The 17,245-nt window shown below is 53.1% G+C and overlaps 3 protein-coding genes across 4 annotated transcripts; 2 read left to right on the top strand and 1 right to left on the bottom strand.

Annotated features, from left to right (window-relative positions):
- Window positions 1-3,738: 3,738 nt before the first annotated feature.
- SLC18A1 (solute carrier family 18 member A1) lies at window positions 3,739-9,326 on the top strand (the record flags this gene model as incomplete). Its single annotated transcript, XM_084302358.1, has 15 exons — window positions 3,739-3,862; window positions 4,057-4,417; window positions 4,596-4,654; window positions 4,946-5,029; window positions 5,138-5,230; window positions 5,368-5,457; window positions 6,417-6,460; window positions 6,580-6,640; window positions 6,744-6,839; window positions 7,895-7,973; window positions 8,082-8,133; window positions 8,338-8,401; window positions 8,479-8,598; window positions 8,776-8,909; window positions 9,213-9,326. The coding sequence occupies 15 exons, from the start codon at window positions 3,739-3,741 to the stop codon at window positions 9,324-9,326; spliced, it is 1,575 nt and encodes a 524-aa protein (XP_084158484.1).
- Window positions 9,327-10,877: 1,551 nt separating this feature from the next.
- On the top strand, window positions 10,878-14,008 carry MAK16 (MAK16 homolog). Its single transcript, XM_084302415.1, has 10 exons — window positions 10,878-10,939; window positions 11,364-11,413; window positions 11,545-11,654; window positions 11,741-11,805; window positions 11,927-12,078; window positions 12,376-12,430; window positions 12,520-12,594; window positions 12,927-13,046; window positions 13,135-13,191; window positions 13,421-14,008. The coding sequence occupies exons 1-10, from the start codon at window positions 10,925-10,927 to the stop codon at window positions 13,604-13,606; spliced, it is 885 nt and encodes a 294-aa protein (XP_084158541.1). The 5' UTR covers window positions 10,878-10,924; the 3' UTR covers window positions 13,607-14,008.
- On the bottom strand, window positions 13,996-17,230 carry TTI2 (TELO2 interacting protein 2). 2 transcript variants are annotated; one of them, XM_084302414.1, is made up of 7 exons: window positions 16,460-17,230; window positions 16,010-16,196; window positions 15,746-15,838; window positions 15,253-15,440; window positions 15,052-15,168; window positions 14,407-14,569; window positions 13,996-14,132 (listed from the first exon to the last, which is right to left on the bottom strand). In XM_084302414.1, the coding sequence occupies exons 1-7, from the start codon at window positions 17,080-17,082 to the stop codon at window positions 14,052-14,054; spliced, it is 1,452 nt and encodes a 483-aa protein (XP_084158540.1). In that variant the 5' UTR covers window positions 17,083-17,230; the 3' UTR covers window positions 13,996-14,051. The 2 variants fall into 2 exon arrangements, with proteins under 2 accessions (XP_084158540.1, XP_084158539.1); XM_084302413.1 differs by having other exon boundaries at window positions 15,025-15,168.
- Between the last annotated feature and the right edge of the window lie 15 nt (window positions 17,231-17,245).

Below are 17,245 nucleotides of genomic sequence, written 5' to 3' on the forward strand. Positions count from 1 at the left end.
AGAAAAATAAAAGGAAATAAAAAATAGGAAAAGGAAAAAAGGAAAAAGGAAAAATAAAAGGAAAAGGAAATAAAGGAAGAAGGAAAAATAAAAGGAAGTAAAAAACAAGAGGAAAAAGGAAAAGGAAATAAAGGGGAAAATGAAATAAAAAGAGGAAAAGGAAAAAAGGAAAAGGAAAAGGAAAAGGAAAAGGAAAAGGAAAAGGAAAAGGAAAAGGAAAAGGAAAAGGAAGGGAAAAAGGGTAAAGGGAGAGGAAAAGGAAGAGGAAAAAAGAAAATGGGAAAGGGAAAGGAAAAAAGGGAAAGGAAAAAGGGAAGAGGAAAATGAAATAAAGGGAAAAAAGAAAAGGAAAATAAAAATTAGGGAAAGAATAAAGAAAAAGAAAAAAGAAAAAGAAGAAGAATGAAAGAAAGAAGTACTAGAGAAAGAAGAAATAGAGAAAGAAGGAAAATGAGAATTAGAGAAAAAGAAGTAGAGAAAGAAGAATTAGGGGAAAAAGCCTTTCTCCCAGACCTTTGCTTTAATAAAAAAGTTAGTGGCCGTAGTTTGAGCCGGCCCTGACTACCTCAGGCCACACTCATTTTGTTTCCGTACAGTTTTTGAAAGAAAAAAATCATGGAAAACAATTATCATTGTTAAAATAACAGAAATACTCAAAGAGAACTGCCTGGAAAAAGCTGACGGGCATGTGGAAATGCTTCCAAAGCACATCTGAGCAAGCTTTCCCACCAGCTCTGCAGAGCAAGTGACATGACATTGCAGTCTCCTTCAGCCAAACGAGATGGTGCCTGACCTTGGGGCCCACAGGAGAATGAGATAACAACAATAATGTCTCCACAAGTCCCTCTTCGCCTGAAGGAGAGTCTGAAGTATTTTCTGCACAAAGCCCAAGTAGAGCTGAGCAATTCTGAGCTCCCTCAGTAGATGGTAGTGGTGCACTGCTCATCCGCTGTCTACTCTGCAGATACTTTGAAAGTAATTTCCAGGCCTAGACGTTCAATTCTCAGCTCACAAAATGTATTTAAAGGCTTCAGCTTCTGCTGTAATGCACAGCCAGGGAATTCCTTGGTGGGATGCACTATTCTCATGTTATTGGCAATAGTTTTGGGCCATGCAGAAGCCAGACAAATAGCTTCAGTGGCAGATTTACATGTCAACAGAGAGAAGGTGAATATGTTTGGGATTTATTTTCTTTTACTGCAGTAAATCTCTGTATCCTGAATGAATGATGGTATCAGTTTGGGTTTAAAAAAGAAATGAAGGAGCTTTATGTCAAAAGTTTAAGAAGATAGAAATGATGGAAGAAAAGAGATCACATTTTAAATAATATTTGCAGTACCTCAATCATGCGCGGATATAATTTTCCATCCGGCTTTGCTTACGGGAAACCAGCCTTGTTAGTCTGAGAAATAGCTGGCTCCTGTCCCTGGAGATGAAGCAGGCAGGGTAAAAGTGCAGGGGAAGGCTGTACTTGAAGCTCACCACTGCCAGCATCCTTCTGGATGCAGGCAACAGCAGAATATCGGATGCAAAGGGACCACAACTGCTTGGACCACAGCTGCACAGGGATCATGGCCTGGATCAGTGGATTTTGGCCTTAAAAATTCTTCTCTCCACTATGAACGCTTATTGTTACACTTTTAGTTTTGGAAATCCTGAAGTGATGATTTGCATTGTGGACTGGGTAAAGGCAGCTTGCCAGTGCCCTGTGGACCAGCCAGAGCCTGGGGGCCAAGGAACCAGATATTTCTATATTCCTTCAGAGGAAGAGCTTTCTCTCAGTTTATTCTCCTTCTGATGTTAAAAAACATTCAGCACAAAAAGGGGAAAAACAAGCTGAGAAGCGATCCCTTGGAGGGAGCTGCTTGTACCACCTCCCACGGGAGAAGCTCTTGTACAAGCAGCTGCGGGGATTGTTCGACACACGGCTCTTTCCCCTCCCTTTGTAGGTTGTAAAGCAAAGCAGAGCTCACTGCAAAGCCTCCTCAAAACCCACAGCTGCTGCATTTCCAGCTGGGTATCCTGCAGAAGCATCTCCTACCCTCACAGGGAGTCCCTCCAGACCCAATCGCTGGTGCAGCTCCTTCACCACATGCCTGCTGGGGGAGAGGGGATACAACCCCCGTCTTTCTTCACATCGGGCTCCCCAAGTGATGGATGAGTTAACCCAAAATCCCCAGGGCGCAGCAGGTCTCGCTGTTAACACCTGCCTGTGTTTATTCCAGGATGTGCTATACGGAGCCAAAGCTGGGGAGAGGACAGATGCACCAGGGACGAGCAGCTTTGGGCAGTGAGAAAATGGCCAGCAGTCACTGGAGGGTAGTCCAAGACCTAGACTGTGACCTGTTTTAAGATTGCATTTCCCAGGGCCATTTAATGACGTTATTCTTTCCTCCCAGCCATGAATCCACACGCTGTTATTCCACAGGGGCAGATCAGGCTTGCCCCACAGAACAGAGGGTCCCCAGGCAGTAGGCTCGGTGTGCTCAGAAACAGGCTGGCAGGGAGATGAGCATCACGGAGAGCCTGGCTAAATGCTTCTGAGATAAACGCTGCCGCCTCTCCCCCTGTCCCTCCGGTCCTGCTCTGACGCAGGGGGAGCTGCAGGGCTGAAGGAAACTTGTTTGAGCTCCTAATTACATCTCCATGGAAGAGGGACACTCATATCCTCTTCTGATAAAAGGCAGTGATAAATCCTCCAGGAGCAGCAGCTCCAGAGCACACCGCTGCCCGCTGCCACCAGCTCCTCGCTCCGGGATGCACCCAGGGGTAAGGGGTTATTTCGCCCTGCTCCATGCAACAGGACTGTGCCTTGCGATTTGGGGGCTTCTTTACTCTGCTTGTCTTTATTTTCCCTACTTTCCTTACTCCTCCTCTGTCCCTGTTGTTTTATACATATATATTTCTATTCTCCTGCATTCATTCTATTATTTTGTCTTTGCTCTTACCAGCTTAGTGACTCGTGTGGCACTCAGATCATATGATGGAGGGTCTGGAGATTTTTCTCTGTTTTGTTTTTTTATTGAAAATTGATAAATACCATTGCCTGGGATTTCAGGAAACCACAGGAGTACTGGCAAGAATGATAGCTGAGGCTCAGCTCTGTTCATTTTGCCGCTTAGTCGCTCAAGTTGCTACCAGCTATAAAAACGTAAAGGGCTAATTGGTTGGGTGGCTTAGCACAAATTTCTCTCTGATGTTTTCAGTGTGACCGAGCGAGTGATCTTCTCTCAGCCCCTCTGAAGCCCTGATCTTAATCACATATGTTAGGCTTTCAAGTCCTGAATCTTGCCATGACATTTCAATTAGGTCAAATGAAAAGACACGCAAGGTAAATGAATTTTCTTTGAGACCTAATTTAATCTCCAAAGAACAAACAGGGAAGGAAAGATGTAGAGATTACCACAGATAAGCTACTGGCCTGATTTGTGCTTTGAGTCTTTGAAAGACGACTTAAGTGATGCCTTGAAGCAGAGACGAGATGTCTCCGGAGAGTGGAAAGGGGCTAGAGAGCGCTGCATCTCTTGGCCGTGATGACTTTAAATGTGAGATTGATGAAAATACGGTTTTTCATAGCAAAACCGGTGCTCACAGGGCACAGATGCTGAGCGATCTTAGGCAGGAGGGAGAAGCCTTGAACCCTCGGGAGGTGCTAACCTCCTGCATCTCCTACAAAGGTGTCAGGACGCCCCCAGCCCTGAGCACCGGGAGGGAGCCAGAGGACCGAGCCCCCCAGCGATGCCCCCGGGTGCCGTCCCCGCGCCCCGGCGCTGGCTGGTGGAGGGCAGGGCATCACGGAGGCTGGCGCTGGCGGTGGTGTTCGTGGCCCTGCTGCTGGACAACATGCTGCTGACGGTCGTGGGTAGGGCTGCGGGCCACCTCGGGGGGGATCCTGCATGCAGGGATGGCTGCAGTTGTGCTGGAAGGGGACAGCCACAGGGAGGGATGGGTGAGGGGGCTGCCAGGGCATCATCGTTGAGCCAGCATCCAGTTCAGCTGCCACAAAACCAACTAAAATCACTAACAACCCCCCCCCCCCTTTTTTTTTTTTCCCAGTACCGATCATCCCCACCTTCCTTTACACAACAGAGTACAAAGGTGCTAACAGCTCTGCTGCCCCTCGCCAGCCTGAGTCGGCTCCTCCAGCCGTGGAGGCTTCTCCTTTCTCCTCCGTGTTCTCCTATTTTGACAACAGCACCGTGACCGTCTCGGGCTCCAGCAGCACCGCAGAGCCGCTGAACGGGACCACGAGCGGGCACACGCTGCCGCCCCCCACGAGCCCCTCACCACCACCGAGGGGCTGCCTGGAGGGCGAGGAGTTCCTCGCCAACGAAAACGTCCGCGTGGGGCTGCTCTTTGCCTCCAAGGCTCTCGTCCAGCTCATGGTCAACCCCTTTGTGGGCCTCCTGACCAACAGGTACGTCCAAGACCCCCTCAGCACAGCCCTTTAGGGTGGCATATTTCCCCATCCACGCGTTCAGGAGGTGCTTACAGCCCCTCAGAGATGTGCGTGGTAAGGCTGGGCAGCAAGGCCAGGTCTCCGCCGGGAAATGAGCAACCCCCGGTGAGATCCTGCCTCTTTTCTCCCGTTCCAGGATAGGATACCACATCCCCATGTTCATCGGCTTCATCATCATGTTCCTCTCCACAGTCAGTGAGTATTGCCCTGCGGTCTGCCCTTCACACAAAGCAGGATGCTGGGCCTTTTCCCCAGCCACCGATCTGAAATAAAAGCAGAACGAGAGAAAATTCCCCTGCTGTGTGCCCAGGCATGAGAAACAAGAGACAGCAGAGCAGCTGCCTCAGAAACTGGAGGCAGGAATGGACGAGCAGTGCCCTGCACCCAGCAGCACCCAGGCTGGGGGCAAACAGAGGCTGCTGTCACCCTTGGCAGGGTTTTAGATCTGCAGCTCTGCCTGACACTCTGCTTCTCCTTCCTCCGCAGTGTTTGCCTTCTCTGGCACCTACACCTTGCTGTTCATTGCCCGAGCTCTCCAAGGCGTCGGCTCCTCGTTCTCATCCGTGGCAGGTGAATGTTTGAACTCCCTGCATGCTGCTACACCCAGCCTCGGCTCCTGCCCTATGCCACAGGGTCTGCGTTAGCTCAGTGAGCATCTTGGGTTCCCTCTGCCCCCAGGCTTGGGCATGCTGGCCAGCATCTACACGGACGACTTCGAGAGGGGCAACGCCATGGGCATCGCTCTCGGAGGCTTGGCCTTGGGTGTGCTGAGTAAGGATATTTTGCTCCCGAGGGGTTTTGCGCCCGCAGCATCTCCATCACACGCTGCTTTCGGTGGGCTGAGCATCCTTCAGCCCCACGGCCATGCCTGGCCCCTGCTGCTGTGTGACGAAGCCTTTCCCTTGCAGTCGGGGCCCCCTTCGGAAGCGTGATGTACGAATTCATGGGGAAAGCCTCTCCCTTCCTGGTCCTGGCCTTCTTAGCCCTGCTGGATGGAGGTGAGAAGCCGGGTGGTTCAATCCAACCAAAAAAACAAAGCCCGTGGCAGACACAAACACTGCTGTCTTGGGAAGGATCTCACAGGGCTTGTGTGAAGGCAGAGGCAGATGAATGCAGCATGGGTGCTAGCATCAGCACGGGTTATTCTGTTATTGCTAAATCATATGTTTCCTACCGCCAGATGCATGACATAGCAGTACAGGAAGAATTAGTCCCTCATTACTTAATAAACCCTTTGATTGCTTTAATGGCTTGAATAGCACGCTCAGTAAAGCTCTGCGAGCAGAGTGCTCTCTGTGCAAGGCACACGTGGTGCTGCCTGCAGCCTCTCCACCGTGCCACACAGGGATCAGACTTTGCCGGTGTGAACGGGGATCTGTGTTTTCTCAGAGAGAGGTACTATAAATCCAGGCCACGACGGTGTTCAGAGTGCAACAGCAAAGTTAGAGATAGCAGAAATGTGCATTTTTAGTGGAAAGCATTACGCTAATTAAATTACAGTCACAGTTACCATCTCTGCCTAGATGTAATGTAAGACATCTTTAATGAAGCGTGTAAGAGCCTTAGGAAAATGAAATATCGGTTCCCCACACTTGAAACCTTTTATTTTTTTTATTTTTTTTCTTTCATCCTATTCTTTTCCACGTCTAATTTCTGCCATGCTCCATTTGTGGCTCGATGGTGAGCAGCTCCGAGCCCGACAGCGAGCATTTCCAGATCTGTTTTGTGCCCGGATAAACCACTTGGAGCACGCTGGCTGGCTCCAGCTCCTATTTCAGCCGACGGGAGCTCTGCTGTGCTCCCACAGGGGCAGCGCTGCCACCCAGCTCCCCTCATGGGGTCCTACGGGCACAGCTCCCTCATCCCTGGGGGCTCTGCTGCTGAAAAGCCAGTGGGAGACGTGGCCTGAAGTGCTGCCACCCCCAAAAGTAGCCTAACAGCAGCATTTTCTTCCCAGCTTTGCAGCTTTGCATCCTGCAGCCCTCCAAGATCTCCCCCGAGGTGAGTACGCTTTCCTCACTCCTAAGAGGAGAGGGGAAAGGCGCTGTGAGCAACATAGGTGGGAGGGCAGCTCGTGTCCCCCCTGCCCACGGCACCCGTGACCCCTCCATCTCCACCAGAGCACCCAGGGCACGCCGGTGCTCACCCTGCTGCGGGATCCCTACATCCTGGTGGCTGCAGGTAAGGTCTCTCCACACCCAAATCTCCCCATCGGCTCCTGCCTGCCCCATTCAGCAGCAGGAGCAGCCCGAAGCAGAGCTTTTCTCCTTTTTCTCCCCACCAGGAGCCCTCTGCTTCTCCAACATGGGGGTGGCCATGCTGGAACCCACCCTGCCCATCTGGATGATGCAAACCATGTGCTCCCCGAAATGGCAGCTCGGTAGGCTGCTCCAATTTCAGCTGGAAGTGTCCTTAGTGGTAGCTACACAATGTGTTTTTCCCTATTATTGAAAAAATTGTATAGAATCGGGCTCCCCACAACAGCAATAACAGCAGAAGAAAGGCAGTTTCGTGCACATGAAGCCTGTTGAATCCTCTGTTCTGCAGGGCAGAGAATCGTGGCGTGCTGGGCTGGAGTCATGGCAGCCAGATGGGTTTTGCAGAGGCAGCTCTGAGTAAAACAAGGCCATTTTGAGAGTCCCACAGAGGGCAGGATGGTACATGCGAATTACCAGCTGCCTCGAAAATGTGATCTGGAGATAGCATTGTCTGTCTTTGCTGCAAAAATAAAAACTGATTGTTATAAAACCCAACTGGCTGGGGAACGACCTGGGGGATGCCCCAGGCTACACTTAGATCCCAAATTGAATTGCAGCCTGGGAGCAGCAGGGCTGAGAAAGCCCCTAATCGAGTTATTCTCCGCTCAGGCAGGAGCATCCATCCCAATAAGAGCTCGGGATGCTTCGCCTGAGCAAGTGAGGGGGCAAGGGTGGGCGAGGGCAGAGCTGCATCCCAGGGCTGAGCTGAGCTCGAGGGGAATCTTTGGGGTGAGAGGTTTCACTGTGTCCTGTTACAGAGGGGACAGAAAATTAAACCTAAATCTGGGTGTTTCCATAAGGAAGTTGTCTTAGTGAAATACAGCTGGTTGGTTTTATTTCCACTCGGCGGGAGAGTATATTAAAAATAAACAACGGGTAAATCAGCACGCCGTTCAAATATTTACATTTGGCTACATGACGAGCGCTGAGCTTTACGCTTAAAGCAGTTTTATTCCGCTGTATTTGGTGAGCCAAAAGCAGGGAGAGAGAGGTGGAAGAGGAAGAAGATCTGACAGGAGAGGAGGTTGAAAGCAGTGGGGCTGAACAGTTCCGATTTCGCTGCTGGTTCCCCAAATGAGAGAGGCAGTCAGCAAAGGGAACGGTTTTGCAAATTGTCGCCAATTCCCCGTATTTCCTGGAGGATTACATGCTCTTTTTTATTCCTTCTCTCTCCCAGGGATGGCGTTCCTTCCTGCCAGCATATCCTACCTCATCGGCACCAACCTCTTTGGGGTCCTGGCTAACAAAATGGGCCGGTAAGTGGAAGGTGGAGATTTCGACCTGGCCCTGTGTTGGCACCGACTCTGTTCATGGTGCTGCGACACCGAGAGCATCACCTTGTGCTAACTGTGGCCTCCTTGCAGGTGGCTGTGCTCCCTGATCGGCATGGCCGTGGTGGGAATCAGTCTCCTGTGTGTGAGTAGAGACAATTCTGGGAATATTCTGTGGAATAATCAGCAGGGGTGTGTGGATGAGAGTATAGACGATCCCCTCCGCAGGGAGGGGACAGCAAAGCCCCAAATCTGCAACCAGACGTTCAGAGCATGCACCCCTGGGTGCGTTTCCCTCCCCTCAGAGCCCTTCTGGCCCCATTCACGCCTTCTCTCTTTCTTCTCCAAGGTGCCTCTGGCCAAAAGCATTTACGGGCTGATCGGCCCCAACGGCGGGCTGGGCTTTGCCATAGGTAAGCTGCCAGTGTTCGGGTTTCAAAGGCAGCCTGGAGGAGGTGATGACTGCCGAGGCTGTCCTTGCTTTGGGCAGGAATGGTGGATTCCTCCATGATGCCTCTCATGGGCTACCTCGTGGACCTTCGCCACACCTCGGTCTACGGCAATGTCTATGCCATAGCCGACGTCGCCTTCTGCATGGGCTTTGCGATTGGTATGGCCCAATTCGTGCACCTTCACCCCGTTTACCACCCTCTCTCCACCCCCTGTTCGCTGGCAGCAACTGAGTCTGCCACAGTAACAGATCCCCTCCAAACCAGAGAGGCAAATTTTGCTCTTTTTCTGTCATCTGAGCTTTTTTTTTTTTTTTTTTAACTTTTTAAACATCCAGGTCCATCCACAGGCGGTGCGATTGTGAGAGCTGTGGGGTTTCCCTCGCTGATGGTCGTCATCGGAGTTCTCAACATTGCCTATGCCCCTCTCTGCTGGTACTTGCGCAGCCCTCCTGCTAGGGAGGAGAAGATCGTGAGTTTAAGTTTGGTTTATTCCCTTAAAGCATAGAGGCTGGATAATCCAGAGGCTCGTGGCAGATCAGAATGAATTTGGCAGGGACTGTGTCTTCCCTTTTGGGCTCTACTGTGCCCTCAGCGAAGGGACAGAACAATCAGACAACAAAATCAGAAACGTTTGGAGCTATGGTCCTTCTAACTCACAGATTGTGTTCCCTGGGCAAAAGTTGGCTGCTTTGGCTTTTTTTAAAAGTGGTAATGCTCCCATTTATTATTAATCACCATTCTCACTGAAGCATGACTTCTCCCCTTCATCCAGGCCATCCTAAACCAGGAATGCCCCATGCAAACCAAAAGCTATACCACTCAGAAGCCCCTGCGAGACTTCCCTCTCACAGATGACAGTGACGTGGAGGCAGAAAATGAGGAATAGCAGCAGCAAGGATGCGTGTCCTGTTTGAAGCTTAAGTTTACAGAGCCGTGGATGTGATTGCACCCAAGAATAACCCCGACTCCCTGACTTGTGGCACAGGATGAATGTGGGCTGTGTTGTTCTCCAGGCCATCAGGGACTGGGGACCCAGGATTTGGAGGCTCTGTCTGTTTAGCTGTGCTGCTCCTTTGCTGTGTGATTTCCAGGCAAGTCACCCAAATCACATCTCATCTGTAAAGAAGTTTAGGAGGATGAAAAGAACTGCATCATCCTGTCCTGTAAAACAACACTGTCCTGGGCACAGTCTGCCCACGTAGTAAGGGATAAGACCAACACCTCTCCCAGATGAGTCCAGTGGCATTTGCTAATGTCTTTAAAGTCCTTACTGCTCTTGAAAGAAAAGCACCAGAGAAAACTGAAATGAAATAATTAGCAACATTTCTTTCACCTGTGTCACTGCCAGTCTGCCAATAAAGATATCTTTGTACTGTTTATGTGCTCCGTGCTCGTCTGAAGACAGCTAAAGAAGCTCATTGTTGTCTCAGTATAGCTCTATGTGTTTTCCCATTTATGTGCTGTTTATGGCTTCTTGTGCGTCCCTTCTACCATTCATGAACTTTAAGAACCCTTTAAGAAATTCAGGTAGAAATAAGGTCGAAAGCAGTTTTAAAATCAGACAAAGAATTAACGAAGCTACTTAGCTCACTTGCACGAGTGACTAACAGAGCACTTTTAAATCTCAGCTTTTAGTGGAGATGGAGTAACAGGCTGTTTGTGACCCCAAGCCATCACAATAAGCAGTAGAGTAGGTTGATTTAATTGCCATTTTTCAATTTCCTGGCCCTGAGTTTAGAAAGAGAGCAGCTGCACTGTTTACAATACTAATGAAGTGTAATAAATTATCTTTAATACGGAAGTGATGTAAAGAGGGAGAGTTAGGTTATAAAAGTCACCAAATAATTATAAACCTGTCAAAGGAATTCACATGATTTTTATTTATTTATTTATTTATTTTTGTCAGTGAAATCTCAAAACTTGTAACTTCTCCAGCTCCACAGCTGGCAGTTTATGAACTCATTTCTGCGTTGAAGGAGCAGGTGTTTATGGAAGGTGACTCCACTTGCCAAAAAACAACAGTTATCTCTGCTCTAGAGCCCCAGCAGCACAATGCTTTTGCCAGGAGGAAACAGGATAATAATAACTAAAATTAATCATCATTTGGTACCTCATGACTCATTACCAAAGGTCATAAGGCTATCATCAGAGAACCTCACGTACAGAGCATGAAACCCTCGCCCTGCACGTACGGGATGAAGTTGTATTTCTTAGGCTGACTGGAAATGACTAAGGCTAAGCCTGCCCTAAATCAACGTGGCTATTTTTATCTTCCACCTGCTTCCCTGCCTCGCCAAGACCCAAAGGAAAGCGCTCCCCCTCAGCAGCACCAGCCGCCATTTTGTATCGCCCCGGCCCCGTCGCCATGGCAACCCGCCGCCATGACACCCCCCTCGTTGCCATGGCAACCGCCCCGCCGCTCTCGCGAGACGCTGCTGGCCCCGCCCCTTCCGGTAATGGCCGCGCGGCCGACGAGCCGGCAGCATGCACTCGGACGATGTGAGTCCGCCGCTTGCTTCGGTCCCGTCCGCCGGTTGCTTCGGTTCCGTCCACCGCCTCCAGGCAGCCGCGTCGCAGCCAATCAGCGCCCGCCCCGCCGTTGGGTCGGCTGCGTCCGCCGGGACAGCGCCCCCCCATCCCTGCCCCATTCCAGACACGTGGGGGCAGCTGGGGGCAGATTTTGGGGGGGGGGGACCAGGAATAATGGGAATGGGGCTGGGGCTGGGGGGAGAAGGGGAGTTTGGGGGCAGCCAGGGGGTGGCCCTGGGTGTCCTCTCCCTGCCCCATTAGGTTGGGGGTGCTGTGTTACAGCCTGGCTGGGGGGCAGAGGGATTTGGGGGGGGGCCGGTAATAGGGTTGGTAATGGGGTCGGGGGGCGCAGGGTGCTGGGAGGGGGTCCCTGATTGGGGTTTTGTCCCCGCAGGTTGTCTGGGACACGCTGGGGAACAAGCAGTTCTGCTCCTACAAGATCAGGTGAGTCTATGGGATGTGGCCTCTGGGGCTGATGTGCTCTGGGAGGGGGGGGGGAGGGCAAATTTGGGAATTTGGATGCCCCCAGCTGGCAGCGCGCTCCCTGCGAGCTGTGTTTCCCTCGTCACTTTCAGGACGAAGACGCAGGGCTTCTGCCGCAATGAGTACAACCTGACCGGGCTCTGCAACCGCTCCTCCTGCCCGCTGGCCAACAGCCAGTACGCCACCGTCAGGGAGGAGAAAGGTGAGCGCCCGGCTCTGTCCCCCCCCATGTAAATGGGGGTTCGGTGCCTCTGTGGGGTCACCTTGCTCCTCTCCTCTTCCCTCCAGGACGCTGTTACCTCTACATGAAGACAATCGAGCGGGCACCTTTTCCCAGCCGACTGTGGGAGCGGGTGAGCTGCGAGCAGGCTGCTGCCCGCGGCTGCTCTGACCTCCTCCCAAGCACAGAGGTGTTCCTGGGGTGTTGCTGCTCCGGATTTCAACCCTAATCCTTTTTTTCCCCCCCCTCCCCAGGTTCTGCTGAGCAAGAACTACGAGAAAGCCCTGGAGGAGATAGACGAGAATCTCATCTACTGGCCCCGCTTCATCCGGCACAAATGCAAGCAGCGCTTCACCAAGATAACGCAGTACCTCATCCGCATCCGCAAGCTGACGCTGAAGCGACAGTAAGCGCTGCTACGAGCGAGCTGCCGTGCTGGTTTGCTGCCTGCAGAGCCCTTCCCTGGCTCTAGTGCCCCTCCAGGCACTCGCTGTTTTCCTGCAGGGTGCAGGTTTTGGCAGGCTTGTAAAGAAACCCAGTTAAAAGCGATGTAATTGTGATGTGAGGTGACTTTATAGGTGCATCTGAACTAGAACAGCCCCATTTCTGAGGATGCAGCCGCTGGTTTTTGCCCTGAGCGAGCATTTTCTCACCTGCTACAGAGGAGGCTGAAGGATTCCCTAATTGTTCTTGTTCCCCGCAGGAGGAAAATCGTTCCCTTAAGCAGGAAGATTGAAAGGCGAGAGAAAAGAAGAGAGGTAACGTGGCTGTTCCCTGCGATCTCCTCTTGGTGCTTCTGTTCTCGCGTCTCTGAGCGCGCTGACACGAGGCCTCTTTGCTCTGGCAGGAGAAAGCCCTGATCGCCGCTCAGCTGGACAACGCCATCGAGAAGGAATTGCTGGAGAGGCTGAAGCAGGACACGGTAAGGATCACCCCCATCAGAGGAAAAGTGCTCCCACTGCCCTCTGTCCCGCTGCTCCTGCGGGGAGGGGGCGCGGGTTGGTACGAAGGGAGGGCAGGGGGTGACTGCCGAGTGGGTTTGGAGCAGCCTGGAGAACTTGTTCCCCAAAAGGCAGAGCCCCTGAAATGTGAATTTGTTTTTTTGGATAGAAAATTGGCTTTTCTATGAAGCTCATGCTTTAGAATTAGGAAGGGGGGAACCTCCAGTTGAGCCTGGCTTGATGCAGGCCTCAGACGACCCCAGCACCGCTGGCTGTTTCCCCTCAGCACCTCACAAAACATTTTCCTTTTCAGTACGGGGACATTTACAACTTCCCCATCCATGCCTTCGACAAAGCTCTGCAGCAGCAAGACGAAGGAAGCGAGAGCGAGTCTGACGTGGAAAAGGAAGAGGAAGAAGACGAAGACAAGGAGGTAAGGGTAACGCTCCCCCCACAGCACCACGCTCGATCTTTCCCTGCTGGTGAGGGCTGTGATGAGCTCCCGGCTTTGTTTCTTACAGGAAACAGATGAAAGAGAGTTCGTGGAAGCAGATGACAGCGACATCAGTGACTTTGAGGTAAATAAAACACCAGGCGTGAGCTGTTTGGAAGTGACCTCCACCAGCCTGGTGTCCCTGGTGATGGATCAGAGCTGGTGGAAGTGGGTTTGAGGAGCACAAGGCAGAGTCAGGCTGCTCTGCTGCACCCCTGGCTCTCTGGCTGGGATCAGGAATTAGGAAGTGGGATTGGATAATGCTGCAGAAAGTGGTGGTTTTGGTACTACACACACACCTCTTCCTTTCTCAGGACATGGATAAGTTGGAGACGAGCAGCGAAGAGGAGCAGGAAGACGAGGAAGAAACAGAGAAGAAAGCACACTCCAAATCCAAGGGGAAAACTCCCCTGAAAGGGCCAACCAGAAGAAAACGTCCCCACCTGGAAATCGAGTATGAAAAGGAAACAGAGCCAGCCGCCAAGAGTAAAGCCTCCTGACTCCCTCCTGGACTTGTGTTTTTTTCTGAATGACCACATCTGTCCTCTGGATCTGCTCCAGCTTCGCCCCTCTGAGCACCATCAGAAGTTACTTCTCCAATATTTTAGAGCAAAAACTTTCTTTTTTTTAAAGGAAAGGAGGGTTTCAGGATGTCCGGGTTTCTGTCCTGACCCCAGGCAGTTGCAATAACTTTGGACAGCTCTGCACAAAGTGCAGTTTTTAGGAAGAAGGCTCCCCAAAACCACGCGAGGCTCAGCTCAGCGTGCTCCAGGAAAGAACCTGGCCTCAGAACGCCGCTGCAGCGACCCGCAGGCAGCTCAGAGAGGCACAACCAAACCTCGTTCGGGGCAGGTATGAGGCTAACGGGGCAGAGATGTGAAAGGCAACTTAAAAATAAATATTTTACTGTACAAAGCCGGCGAGCAGCGGATCAGCCGTGCCTCCTCACGTGTTCTCTCGCACTTTCCTGAGGCAGTCCCGCACGCAGCTCTCCTCGCAGCTGCTGTAGACGCCCTCCAGCAGGATCTGGAACAGAAAGCAGCATTTTCCAGAGTCCTGGCACACGGAGACTAACGGCATTACCAGCCCTGCCCAGCGGTCTGTTGGAAGGGAATGATACCAAGCACCTTATCTCTGGTTGTACATAAAGTCACCCATCAGTTAGGTCAGATACTAACCCCGGGGTGGGTGGAAATATTTGCAAATCTTGTTTTACTGAAGCAGGCTCCTGCATGTAGTGTCCTGCTGCTTCCTTTAAGGGGGCAGAGAGCAGAAATGAAGCAGGAGGTCCCCAGCTCACCTTCACCTGTCCCGCAGAGCAGCGATCCAGCAGGATGAGGCACTCAGTGGCCCCCTGGAGCAGGGCAGCTTTCACCGGCTCCGGCGTCGGGCCTTGGTCGGTGTGGACATCCCACATCATCCTCAGTAGGGCCTGGAGGAGCTCGGGGAGCCTGCACGGCATCCTGAGAAGGGAATCAAGCACGTGCAGCTTTTTGTAAATGCTCTTTTTGAGCCAGGTAAAGCACAGCCCTGCTCAGCAGTACCAGCCAGTGATGTGTGAAGCTAAACTGCAGTTGGGCTGGGAGGGAAACAGAGGTAGAGTAACAAGAACTGCCAGCACAGGGCCCTAATTAGCAGCACAGGGCTTATTATGCAGCTCTGCTGTGCACAGAATGTAGATTCAGCTCTTAGCCAAAGTTATTTTCACCTGACTTTTTCCTGCTCTAGAAGCACGAGGGCCCAGATTAACTTTTGGGCTAGGTTTTCCCAGGAAAGCAGCAATGCTAACGATTGTTCCCTGAGAGCTTCCCCTCAAGGTTTTGGGGCCTTTCCCTCAAACAACACTAACTTTGGCTCTGGAAGGGACGTAACATTTAGGATAAGCTTCCTAAAGGATCTTTCACCCCCAGAGCAGCACCTGGGCCAGGCGTGCTCTATGGTGCACCTCAGCGTCTGCAGGATTCCCAGCCTGGCTTCCTCCTCGGGGCCGTCGCAGACTTCCAGGTAGCCCACGATGACTCGCTGCAGCCTCTTCAGGTGCCGCACCACCAGGACGCCCAGCCTGCCGCCACGAAGCACAAACTGAGGGAGGGGACACACCCCAGGGCTAAAGCACATCCCTGCGGGTTTTGGGGGCCGCTCTCACCTCTGCACGAAGGCAGGCAGGCTCCTGGCATACAGGCGCCGCAGCGCCAGGCGATGCTCGGCCTCCATGTGGGTCAGCAGCAGCTGCAGCACCTCGTCGGAGCGGCTGGGAGCTCTGGGCTGCTGCTGCTGCCGGTGCTGAGCTCGCTCCAGGACGGGCAGCAAGTCCAGCAGGCACAGCAGCACTGCCTGGGGGGGGACAGGACGCCTGGGTGATCCCCCAAAAGCCCCCTCACAGCCCCCCCAGTTCACTTGGCAGCCTGCTACTGCCTGCGGCCACCAAGGCCAGCCCTGTCCAGCAGGGCTGCCACCTCCTTTGAGTTGTTCCTAAAATCCTCTGAGTTACTCCTGGCTGCAAGGATCGGCTGTTAACAGCCTGAAGCTAGGCCTGGAGCGCCCGTGAGTGCTCCTCCTCGTGCCCTCAGCTCCCTGTCCCATGTAGGATTGATCCACAGCACTGTGAGGCTGCTAAAAATTCAGTTCTGCCGCCCTACCTGGAGGAGAGGGGCCTCTCGTGAGTAGAGGTGGTTGTAGAGGGCGTGGTACACGACCTGAGCCCTGTTGTACTGGCACAGATCAGCACCTGGCTGCAACAAGAGGGAGAGAAACATCATTCCTGTGCCTCACGCTATTGAGCAGGGGGCAAAATCCCAAGGTTAATACAAGAGCCATGAAGAAAAGTTCGGAAATCCTACAGGCACCCAACCCCCTTCCTTCAAACAACGCCCACAGAGGGATGTGGCTCCCCAGCCCCTTACCACATTGAGGACAAGGTGATGCAGGCAGCGCACGCCCAGGATCTTGTTCTCCTCACGGTAATCGTCCGAGATGAGCAGCGACGGGGGGAGGACGCTCTCCAGGTAGTGGCTGAGCCAGGGCCGTGTGACGTGAGGCAGCGTCCAGGAGAAGATGTGCTTCGTGGCAGGGTTACGCTTCCACGTGTCTCTAGGAGCACAAACTCAGTGAATGCTGGAACTGCAGAGCTCTCATTTCTTGTAATTTGTCCCTCTCTGTACAGGATTTCCCTTCCTCCCACCCCATTATGGGAGTGTTTGCAAAGTTCTTGGTCCCATGTTTATCACCTAGTGCTCGTACCACGTGCACTCACAGCTGCACCAGCACAATTCCCCGATTCTCCCAGTATTTCCTCCGTGGAGACCAGCCAAACACGCCACCCTCTCCGCTGCAGCCCTCCCCTCCTTACTCACTTGGTCAGCTCCTGCTTCAGCAGCCCCATCACGGCCGCGAATCTCCCCTCCTCGTCCTCCTTCTTCCCCCGCAGGAATTCCGCCACCGACTCGCAGTCTGCAGCCCGAACCAGCGACTCCAGCAGCTCCCTGGCTACCGCCCGAGACCTCGCGTTTGTCCAGGGCTGGTCCACGACGTGTGTCACAGCGAAGATATAGATGGGCGCTGCCACACGGCGCAGGATCGGACCCACCACGGGCTCACCCGGAGTCTCTTCAGTCCTGGCAGCCTCCAGCTTGGCGAGGAGGCGCAGGAGCACGGCGCCCACCTCCACCGCTCGCTCAGCGACGGCCTCGTAGGCGCTGTCCTTGGCGGGCAGCTCCGCAGCCTCCTGCTGCTGCTCGGGAGGCGCCGCGAAGCGGCTCAGCGAGACCACCAGCTCGCCCAGCGTGCCGGGGCTCACGTCCCCGAAGAGCCGGCGGCTGCCCGCGGCCTCCAGGAGCGCCCCCAGCTCGCTGAGCGCCCCGGGACCCTCGGGGGTGAGCGGCCGGGGCTGAGGCAGCGCCCGCTCGGCCGGCGGCGGGGCTGGGGGCGGCCGCTCCCCGGGTACCTGAGGGGGCTGCACGAAGCCGGCGAGTTCCATGACCCCTTCCCTGGCTCCTCGAGTCTTTTAAGCGCTCCCCAAATCCTTTAAGACCCCCCCCCAAAACCCTTTAAGGTTCCCCTAAATCATTAAGGCGCCCCCGGGAGGGAGAAGCCGCGACGCTCCTCAGCGCTCCCCTCACACACAACCCGCCGCCGTAAAG

This window comes from Netta rufina (assembly GCF_964035555.1).
Source record: "Netta rufina genome assembly, chromosome: 27".
NCBI lineage: Eukaryota > Metazoa > Chordata > Aves > Anseriformes > Anatidae > Netta > Netta rufina.

What these genes read in the sequence shown, in the direction of transcription:
- TTI2 (XM_084302413.1), bottom strand. Translation starts at nt 17,082, where the DNA reads ATGGAACTCGCCGGCTTCGTGCAGCCCCCTCAGGTACCCGGGGAGCGG. An exon ending in CTGAAGCAGGAGCTGACCAA is followed by an intron (nt 16,197 to 16,459) that starts GTGAGTAAGGAG and finishes TTGTGCTCCTAG; the next exon opens with AGACACGTGGAAGCGTAACC. An exon ending in CTGCCTGCCTTCGTGCAGAG is followed by an intron (nt 15,169 to 15,252) that starts GTGAGAGCGGCC and finishes TCGTGGCGGCAG; the next exon opens with GCTGGGCGTCCTGGTGGTGC.
- MAK16 (XM_084302415.1), top strand. An exon ending in AGAGGCTGAAGCAGGACACG is followed by an intron (nt 12,595 to 12,926) that starts GTAAGGATCACC and finishes TTTCCTTTTCAG; the next exon opens with TACGGGGACATTTACAACTT. An exon ending in AAGAAGACGAAGACAAGGAG is followed by an intron (nt 13,047 to 13,134) that starts GTAAGGGTAACG and finishes TGTTTCTTACAG; the next exon opens with GAAACAGATGAAAGAGAGTT.